The sequence below is a fragment of the Galeopterus variegatus genome, unplaced genomic scaffold (assembly GCF_000696425.1).
Source record: "Galeopterus variegatus unplaced genomic scaffold, G_variegatus-3.0.2 Scaffold2207, whole genome shotgun sequence".
In the NCBI taxonomy this organism is placed as follows: Eukaryota; Metazoa; Chordata; class Mammalia; order Dermoptera; family Cynocephalidae; genus Galeopterus; species Galeopterus variegatus.
The window spans coordinates 51,310-61,344 of record NW_007728318.1 but is presented as its reverse complement, the minus strand read 5'-3'; the positions used below and the strand labels follow the sequence as shown (position 1 = coordinate 61,344).

At 54.4% G+C, this 10,035-nt stretch overlaps 1 protein-coding gene across 1 annotated transcript in view; it reads right to left on the bottom strand.

Annotated features, from left to right (window-relative positions):
• The window catches only part of LOC103597136 (tumor suppressor candidate 5 homolog), a 21,217-nt gene extending 18,736 nt beyond the window's left edge, over window positions 1–2,481 (bottom strand). Inside the window, exon 1 of the mRNA XM_008580934.1 lies at window positions 2,107–2,481. Coding sequence (XP_008579156.1) covers window positions 2,107–2,481 — 375 coding nt within the window. The remainder of the gene's footprint in view (window positions 1–2,106) is intronic.
• Window positions 2,482–10,035: the final 7,554 nt, after the last annotated feature.

Below are 10,035 nucleotides of genomic sequence, written 5' to 3'. Positions count from 1 at the left end.
GAAGATTAGTGGTTGCACAGGGCTGGGAGGGACTGGGGCGGAGGGTGATAGCCAAAGGGCACAGGGTTATTTTGGAGGCAAGGCAGATGTTTTAAACTGACTGTGGTAAAGGCTGCACCTATTTGTAAGTATGCTAAAACCATGGAACTGTACACTTTAGATGCGTGAATTGCATGGTATGTGAATTATCTCTCAATAATGCTATTTTTAAAACCCTACGATGGCTTCCCATCCCCCACTGGGGATGCTGTCAGCTGCCACTTAAATACTGTCACCAGGTAACAGCTCTGACTGTGGGCTGGGTGTTGTTCTCAAGCACCGTGCGTGGCCGTCTCATTTCACCCTCTCACAGCTCTCTAATGTAGGCATTACAGTTATGCCCATTTTGCAGATGGGCACATTGAAAAGAGAGGTTTGAGTGACTTGCCCAAGGCCACACAATTACCCCGTGCTTCTGTCTAGCATGGGCACTTCTTGCAATATGTTGTAGGGATCTGTTTCTCCCCACTGGACTGGAGGAACCCGGGAGTTGGCGATGGTGTCTGGTTTGCACTGTATATCCCTGCACCTGGCCCAGCGACCATCAGACCTGACTCAAGAAGCTTAAAAGGACATAGAAATGCACTGGGGGTGGGTTCAGTGGTCTCACGGTCTTGGGCCAGGTTTCCTTGGTTAAAGGAAAACCACCCAGCCTGCTCTCTGACACCCCTGCCAGGATCCTGATTCTAGCAACTGTTTTCTCCTGAGCCCTTGTGTGGTTTCCCTCCTCAAAGCCTGTCTCACCTCCTGGGGCCATTCCCTGTAACCAAGAGGTTGGCCCCGCCCAGAGCTACTGGCTGCAACTCTGGGGCCTGGCTCTGCCCCCAGCTGTCCCCAAGTGCAGCAGGCAACACTGAAAGCTTGGAAGGTCCCTGTCCTGGTCCCTGCCCGGCCCTCGCTCTTGAACCCATGCCAGGTCCCTCGGACTCAGTAATGCTACCAGTGTCCCTCAATGTCCTGGAAGGTGGTACTGGATGGGTTGGGGACTGGGGAAGGCTTCTCTGGCTGGAGACTGGGCCTTAATGAAGTGGACAGAGATGTCTGAAGAAATATGGGCTCGCTGAGAGGGCAGCCCAGAGTGACCTCAGCTCCTGGGGGCTTGGCGATAGATGACTCAGCAGTAGAGTCACTCCAGAGGGAAGCAAACAGGGTCACCCCACTGAGTGCTCAGCCCCTGACCAGTCTGGGGCCCGCAGTTTGCTCCCCCTGCTCCTAACCTCATTCTGAAAGTCGCTGCCATTCTCTCGCTTGCCAACATGTACCGACATTTCCTGTGGGATCTATGCAAGTAGCCCTACGCAAACGGCTGGGCTTGGGAGCAGACAATTGACTCAAAACCCACAGAGGTAAAGACTCGCCCACATGCCCCTCCTTGGCAAGCCTGGCAGCCATGCCCTCAGACTCTCAAATTTTTCACTCGAGGCCCAGACCTCTCCTGCCCTGAAGACAGTTGCTGAAATCAGTGCAACCTCCGAAGTCCAAAGGGCTCCAGGGGGAACTCTACCCCTGAGGAGCAGCCCACAGACTCTCCCCTCCTTGTGTGCCTCTCAGGGGAGCCAGGTCCCAGGGTCCCCAGTGCATGGCAGGGAAGCCGCTGCCACAGGCTCTTGGAAACCTGAGCTAGCTCAGGCAGATCGAATGCCCAGGTGGCCCGGGATGCCTGGCTCCCTTCCTGAGAACACGGGGCCCTGGGACCCCTTCTGGCTGATACACAGCCCCACTCAGGAATGACTGTTTAGGAAAATCCCTTCCCCCTCCAAAAAAGGCCAGACCCCCAAGTTGTCTGTCTCTGCCCTGCAGGGTTTAGTGCCAGGTGGCTCCCTAGGTCCCTCTCCCCAGCAGGCACAGGTGCAAAGTCAAGCTGTGATGCCAGGACAGAGATGCGAGAGGAGCGTGGACAGATCTCGGGTGCTGGCCTCTCTCCAAGGGGAAGGAGGAGCCAGCCGAGAAGGGGGTCTTCCGCCAAGCCCCCAGCACCCAGCTCTTTCCTCTAGACCCCCTGTCTGGGGAACATGCCCACCCACCCCTGGGCCCAGCCCCCTCCCCAGAACAAAGAGCAGCACTTACCATGATAGAGAAGATGAGGGGGATGAGGTTGAGGGGCCAGACGGGGCAGAAGCAAGTGGCGATGGCGAGGATGAGGTAATCTTTGGGAACTTCTTGGTCCTGGGCGAATGAGGTGGTGGCAGTGGAGGACGCCCGCCTCGAGCTGGCCCTGGAGGGGGACCGGGCGAGTGGGGACTCCCGGCGCCCCTCGGAGATCACCTTGAAGGGCAGGCTGTGGCCATTCTGCTCCAGATCCAGGGCCCCTGAGAGGGACTTGGACAGATTCAGGGTCTTGTCATCCTTGTCCTTTACCTTGGTGAGGAGCTTCTCCATCTCCGGCAGGTCCAGGTGGGAGGCGGAGCTCGGCTCCTGCGCTGGAGGAAACTGAGGCTGCATGAGGTTGGCCCTGTTGGCCTGGGCCTTGGGCTGGGACAAGGGGCTCCACAGAGACCTCAGCACCCCACTCCCCAGCCCAGACAGGGGCCTCCAGGTCAGGGGAAGGAGCACTGCCCAGGGGACTGAGGGCCAGCTGGGTGCTGGAGGGTCACAGTGGGCGCCTCAAAGCTGTCTGTTCAATTCTAAAGCCTGTGCTGCAACGACAGTCGAAACTGAGGCTGCATGAGGTTGGCCCTGTTGGCCTGGGCCTTGGGCTGGGACAAGGGGCTCCACAGAGACCTCAGCACCCCACTCCCCAGCCCAGACAGGGGCCTCCAGGTCAGGGGAAGGAGCACTGCCCAGGGGACTGAGGGCCAGCTGGGTGCTGGAGGGTCACAGTGGGCGCCTCAAAGCCGGCTGAGCTCAGAGGCTGGGCCCGCCTGCTGTCCCCGAGGGACTCCCAGGAATCTGGAGCCTTTAGCTCCGTTCAAGTTTGAGGCCAACTTTGTTGGCGCTGCTGACAGCGCAGATGAGCGTGGAAGCAACAGAAAGCTTGGAGGGCAGAGAGGAGAACGCTCCTCTTCCCGGCGAGGTTCAGGCTAAGTCAGGAGGGTGTGCGTGTGTGTGTGTTTGTGTGTGTGTCTGTGTGTCTGTGTGTCTGTGTGTCTGTGCGAGCGCACGCACCACATTACCTCCCTCCCTCTCTGCCCTCCTCAGAGATGCTTTTCCTTTTCAATTCCCCTCTCCCCAGAGAGCAACCCGGCAGCATTCTGCCTCTACCCAGCCCAGCCCTGCCCAGCCCAGCCCTGCCCAGCCCAGAGGGACTTGGGCCGGCCTCTGGTTTCCACTGCAGTCTCAGGATCTGCTGCTCTGGGCTGGGGCCTCTGGATGGGAAAAAGGCAGAGTGGGTCACAAAGGAGTGTGTCTTCAGCTGTCCTGGGCACTGAGCCCGCTGCTTCTCTCCTACCGGAGCAGGCTCCCACTTCCTCCTATCTGCTGGGAAAGCCTGGGCCCTGGGCCTATCAAATCCCATCGAGACCCTGACCTCCAAGCCCTAGAGGTGCCCAGGCCAAAGCCTAGTGCCTGGCTCCTGGCTCCTGGCTCCTGGCTCCGGGAGGAAAAGGAGACGTGAGCACCAGGGAGGCCCTGGAGGATCCTGCCTGGACCAGCAGGGCCCTCTGAATGGGTTTCTAAGCAGCTCGCCAAGGGTTGGGAGGTAGGAGGGGACAAGGGGGAAGTGTTGGTCCATCTCATTCCCATCAGAGCTTTTCTGCAGTGCTAAAGGGCAGGCAGGCAAAGATCTCCTGCTCAGGAGCTGCTCAGGGCAGAGGCCGGCTCTGAAGGGCCTCGGGTTCTGGCTCCCATCATCTCTGATTCTCTTTGTTCTCTTACAGTTCCTCCTTCTGTTTCTGCCTCCTTCCCCATTCTCTGCATCTCTTTCTCTCGTATTCCTGGACTCTCTCCTTATGTCGCTTTACAAGGGAGACTGGAACCTCCAAGCGTGTGTGGCTTGGAGGGAGGCCTATGAGACAAGTTTAAAATCTTGGGGTCACACATGATGTGGGGTGGGAAGTGAGAGATGGAAGGGGCCTCAGAGGTTGTGGAGTTCAAATCCGTTGATGTCACAGATCAGCAACCAAGGCCTGGAAACAGAGAGACACTTCTTTCAAACTGTATCCCAATCAGATATCAATTCCTGGCCCAGGTCCTGGGGCTAGCTAGGAGCAAAACCAGCCATCTTAGTGGGAAGAAAAGGCTTTGGGTACGCATCAAGCTGCCTTCAGAGATGCTGCTTCCAGCAAAGGCAGGGACAGACAGGCCGAGGAGGGAGTGTGACCAGGCAGGGAGAGAGGAACTGGCCAGAGGGAAGGAAGGAGAGCCATAAGAAGGGCCTGCAGGGCCGGGCCAGAGGGGGGCCTTGGGGTCTCATAGAGTACCTGGAGGTTCACAAGTTTCAGGAATGTTTGTAGCCTTGGGGAAAATTTTAGGTTTGATAAATATGACTATATTAAATTAAGATTTTTGCTCAATAAGGGAAACCCATTGTTATTTGCAAAATGCAGGCCTCAGGGAGGGTGTCTCCTCCCCATCTCAGTGCTCAGGAAGGCCCTCGCCCACTCCAGGCCAGGAGCAGGGCCAGGGGAGTGAGCTGGGCTCCCCGTCCCTGGAGTTTCCAGAAGTATGCAAGTACCTTCCTAACATGAAAACTCCTTTAGAGGTGGCGGGTTGGGTCCCTGAGACCTCCTAAGCTCTAAGTCAGTATCCAGCTGGACAGAATTCCATGTCACAACCTGGGAGCTGACGCTGTGGGGCCTACAGCTGCCCTGTGGCCTCCAGCCACATGTGGCGACTGAGCATTTGAAATGTCCTAGTCCACACTGAGATGTGCTATACGTGTAAAACACACACCGAATTTTGAAGACCTGGTACAAAAAAAGGAATGTAAAATATCTCATCAATGCTTTTTATATTGGTTACATATTAAAATGATATTTTGGATATATTGAGCTAAATAAAACGTTATTAAAATCAATTTCATCTGTTTCCTTTCACTTTTTTTAAAAAAAATGTGCCTAGTAGAAAATTTAAAAGTAAAAATGTGGCTCACATTATATTTCTATTAGGCAGCACTGGCCTAGAGGACAGAGCAAACCAGACATAAAGGGGTCTTTTTGATTTAATAAAAAGAGAAAAGAAAAAGCCGAGAAGACCCCAGATTAGTCCATGGCAGCAAGGTTGCCTGGATGGGCTGGGGTTGAGGGGACTTGGGGAACCAGGTTTGCTCAGCCAGGGTAAGCTGTTGGGTTCGCAGTGCCACCTAGTGGTCTGGTGGGAATGAGGGAATGAGCAGAGTTAGGAGTAGGGACCAGAGCGGGTGGAGGGGTTGGGGAGCTGCAGAGAAGCAGCAGCGGGTCTGGGCTCCAGGGCTGGCGAGTGCAACTCAGCCAGCTGCCCAGGGTCTCGCTCCAGTCTGCAGTTGCCCCAGGTAGGCTCCCTAAAGGTCTTACGTGGAGGTCCACAGGCTGAATTCATCATACAAAGTAGGTTTGGCCTGCAGGGTGTTGACTCAATACGTTTTAAAAAAATTTATTCCACATAAAAATTGGGGTTTCGGAATTTTCTTTTACCATGAAGATCTGGGAATCCCGGGCCAATTTCCTGCAGAACAGCAGATGGTCCAGCTGCAGCCTTTAGAAGGGCTTTGATCTCCTCCTCGGCCACCTCCATGTCACGTGGCCTGCCTGCCTTGGGGTGAGTGGTGAGCCCTGGCACCACTAGATGCATGGATGGGCCATGCCTTGGGGTGAGTGGTGAGCCTTGGCACCACTAGACGCATGGACAGGCCTCTTTCTGGTCCGCAGCTGGCTGGCCTCCCTGCTCTCTGGTGTGGACACAGGGAACTGAAATAAGTGCTTCCTCTCTCTCCCCGCTTCCCCGCTTGGCCCTGAGCTCCTGAAGGGGGCAGGTGTGCCCGGCTCCCTGGCGCAGGGCCCGGCTCACAGGCTGCTGAGCCAGAGGAAAGAGCAACAGAGCGCCGGGCTGTGTCCACGCCGACACTCACTCCGTCTCTGCCCGCACCCAACCTTCATGCACCCCAACGGTGAAGGACACCGAGAGAGGTTAGGGATGTTGCAGTGGAGGGGAAAGTGGACCTGCACACCGGGGGTCCTTTAGGGGCAGGGTAGGTCAGGGAAGAAATCTCAGAGGTGTAATAAGTTCCAGCCTAACCGAAGGGGAAGAGGAAATAAAGCCCCTTACATCTGTGCCCTGCAACCCTCTCCCCACTGACCTCTCACTGGGTGTCAGGAAACCCCATGGGGCTGACAGGGCAGGTGCAATGCAGCAAATTTCTCTTCTCACTGAAGCTTTCCTGGGCCCGGATCTCCTGGCAGCTGTGGACACGCACACACATGTACTTGTGCAAGGTGTGAGGGAAACCTGCTGGGATCGTGCTCCCATCAACTCGCCCCCGGAACTTCACATCCATTGAGATACGTCCCTTCCAAGGAACCCCCTGGGGATACTTCATCCTTGCTGTCCTCGGTCAAAACATGTCCCTACTCCTCTTTGTAGTTGTCCTAAGACAAATCTTTCTCTTTTTAAAAACAATTATGAAGCAAGTGAAAATTAACTGTGTTTATCCCTCTAAATTCTCCCTAGGCCTGTCCGTGCGCCGACACGTTTGTCTGCGTTATAACCAGTGGGCAGGACCGTTCTGTGACCTGCTCCTTCAGCTCACCACTGTGCTCATCCTGTTAGGAGAGCAGAGTCGGCCTCGCCGCGCCTCTACGATCGGGCGTGTGCGTTGTTCCAAATCCTTCACTAGTATGTACGCGGTCGCTGTGACTATCTTTTTGCAAATTTGTTTTTCCTTTTGGATTACTCCCTTGGAGTATTTTTATTATGATTTTGCTAAATTGTTCTCTACCAAAAAAAGAACAGATACACAGTACAAGTAGAAATATGTAAAATGTGCCCTCTTCTTCACGTCCCTGACCACATTGGGTTTTATCATTGCTATTTGGTTTTGCTGGTATGTCTCATTCATTGCTAGAGGGGCAGGGTGCCGTTCCCTGTGATGGAGGCAGCTGCTGTAAGGGAAGGGGATTGAAGACAGACCCCTAAGAAGCCAAGAGACTGAGGATGGGAGAGCCCTTTGTGAGCTGCTAAATGTGCGGCGATTGTTATTATTCTCTGTCCTTTAAAAGTTAACTCTCTTTGAACACTATTTGAGTGGGCTGTTGCTATTAAGACTGTAGATACATAATTTCTTTATTAGTGTGTATCAGTTCTTCATATCGTCTGGACATAGCTTAGTGGCTCTGTCTTATGTGTGTTTCCCTTTGTGGCATTTTCCTTTTTATGTGCATTTAACTGCATATCATTATGCTTTTTTTTCTATATTTGGACAAACCTATCTGGCCTCACTTGATAACCTCCATTTCTTTAATAATCACAAATTTATCTTTTCTTCACAGCAAATCAGTCATCTTGGAGAATGGATACAATCTTGGGAAGCAGATAAAAAATATCAAGCAAGGGTTCTAGAAAACCTGGAAGGCACGTAACTATTCTGGCCTAGGATCCCCTAAAGCATTAGGGAGAGGAGGGGGTACTGTTAGGTCGATACATATATGTAAACAAACAAATATTCACACACCCACACATCTATACGCACACACGTATAACACGTACATATCAAAAAAACCTCAGGATGGTAAGCAAATACACATCAGCATGCAAATACATGGATATAGGCACCCAAACAGATAGCCTTGATAAATCAATGATAATAGCTAATGTGCTGTAGACTTTAGAGTTCATAAAACACCTTCCCGTGCATTCTCTCTATAGAAACCTTGTGAACAGAATGTCTTAATAGCTTCCACTCAGTGAGTGCTTGCGGGGGCCAAGCACTATGCTGAGTGTTTAAATGCATTATCTCATTTAGTCTGCACAACAACCTATGATGTAAGTACTTATTTTAGCCCATAATGCAGATGCAAAGACCAAGGTTCAAAGCAGCTAGGTGACTTGTCCAGTCACCCCACTGGTAAGTGAGGAGAGGGAGCACTGTCACATGCCTCTGGCTGAGCTCACACGTCTGCCGCACCTCAGGCTTCCTCCTGCAGGGGGTGCCCGTGCTATTCCCGGGCTGAGAGTGGGGCTGGGTGAGAAGAATCCTTACTTCTTTCAATCTTGAAATTTAAGAAAGCTGGACTTGCCGATCATTCTTATCACGTTTCCTAAAAATAAACACCTGAGGCTGAAACAAGGCTGAAGCATTGTCCAGGCTGGTCTATGATAAGATTATAATAGCACACACAGAGTAACAAATCGTGGAACACATTCTAATTGCCAGAAACTGTAAATTATGAGCCAGTGTTAATCCTCATGGCCTCCTGAGGTGGAATCATTCATGTCAGAGGTGAGGAACTAGAGACTGAGAGAGCTGGCAGGGCAGGGGTTGGGTGCAGGCTGCTCTGGCTCTTTCCTTTCTGTGTAAGGCTGTGGCACTGTCAGGCTCCGGGGACAGGGCTGGGAACAGAGTTCCTCATTTTGCTCCTGGCTAGAGCCCATGTCCCCTCTGAACCTGAGTCAAAGCTTCCTGTGCTCTGTGCCACAGCCTTGACTGTGAAATTGGGAGCCCTGGGGCCCGTGGCCGGGTCCAGGATGCCAAGTGTGCCAGTCAGTGTCAGGGCTTGCAGAAAGCAAAGGCATCTGTAATTACGGCAGTGAGCCTCGCCTCACTTGCTCTGGGGAACCCTCATTCCTCCCTGGACCTACACCTAAGGGCATCTCTCCAGCTACTGTGGGATCCCCCATTCTGAGCTGGCTTTATGTAACCCTTCCTCCCAGCTGGCAAGAGCCCAGAAAACCCTCAGTCCTCCCGAGCTGGCAGATCTGGGTCCTCAGCCCAGCAAGCAGCACCTGCGATATTAGCCCCATCAGCCTGAGCTAGGACGGACACCATCTCATCTCAGGTGCAGGGCAGTTCTCCAGAATTCTTGGGGGAGGGGAGGGTGCCTCCCACTCTCTCAGCAGCCTTGGCCTGTGGTCCCTCCTCCCCTCAACCCCTTCCCCATAATTTTTCCTGGATTCCAAGCCTGTCTGTCATCACAGAGGCCCTGGCCTACTATTCCCTGGGAGCCCTATCTGCCTGTCACTCACTCCTCGGCCCTGTTCTCAGCTTCCTTCCCTGAGACTGGCCCAGACTCTCCCTTCATGGCAGCCCTCAGTGTGGCTCACTGCAAACAGCAGCTCTGCGGGGAGGTCCAGAGATGAGACCGACCACATCCCTGGCCTCCCAGGCCCTAGGTCTCCTCTCCAAATCATGTCCTCCCACTCCCAGGAGCGCTCACTTTGGTTGTAGCCCAGGCTTTCCTGCCACCCTGGGCCACTGGGCCCCATGGAGTCGTGGTAGCAGATATCGGTAATAGTTTCTCCTTTTTATTTGACTGTTTGTGACTGCCTCTCCTGGATCAGACTTGAGGCAGCAGCACAGGCTGGGGAAGGGCACCCACACTGCCATCAGACCAGGCCAGGTGCCCACCCACACCCAATCATGGGTCCCTCCCCGGCCAAAGCCATCATTCTCCTAAAAAGCTGCAAGAGAAAATAGCGCTCAGAGGCACAGGAATGCAAAGGACACTTTCCAAGAAGCGTTCAACAAGTCCAAACGTAGGAGCCAAGCAGGGTCCTGCTCCTTTCCAGAGCTGCCACCCCAGGCTGGGATGTGGGGGCGCAGTCCCAGTCCCCAGAGTTCCTGGCCGCTGGCAAGGCCGCCTCCCTCCCCCCTCAGTCCTCAGCCCACTGGCGCTGTCCGGGACGTCTGTGCAGTCTTTCCTTCTAGTCGCCCTGCCAGGCCGCCTCCCTGCAGGCCTGCTCGGTGGCCGGGTCAGGAGAGCTCATAGCCCAGCCCGGGGACCGCTCGCAAGTAGCCCCGTGGCCAGAGAAGCGGCCCGGCCGAGGGGGCCCCCGGACATCGGCGCGAGCTTCCCCCGGAGGCCTGGGCCAAGCCCGGCGCCTCGGCCACCGCCCGGGGCCGTCCCGGGGGTGTGTGCGGGGAGCACG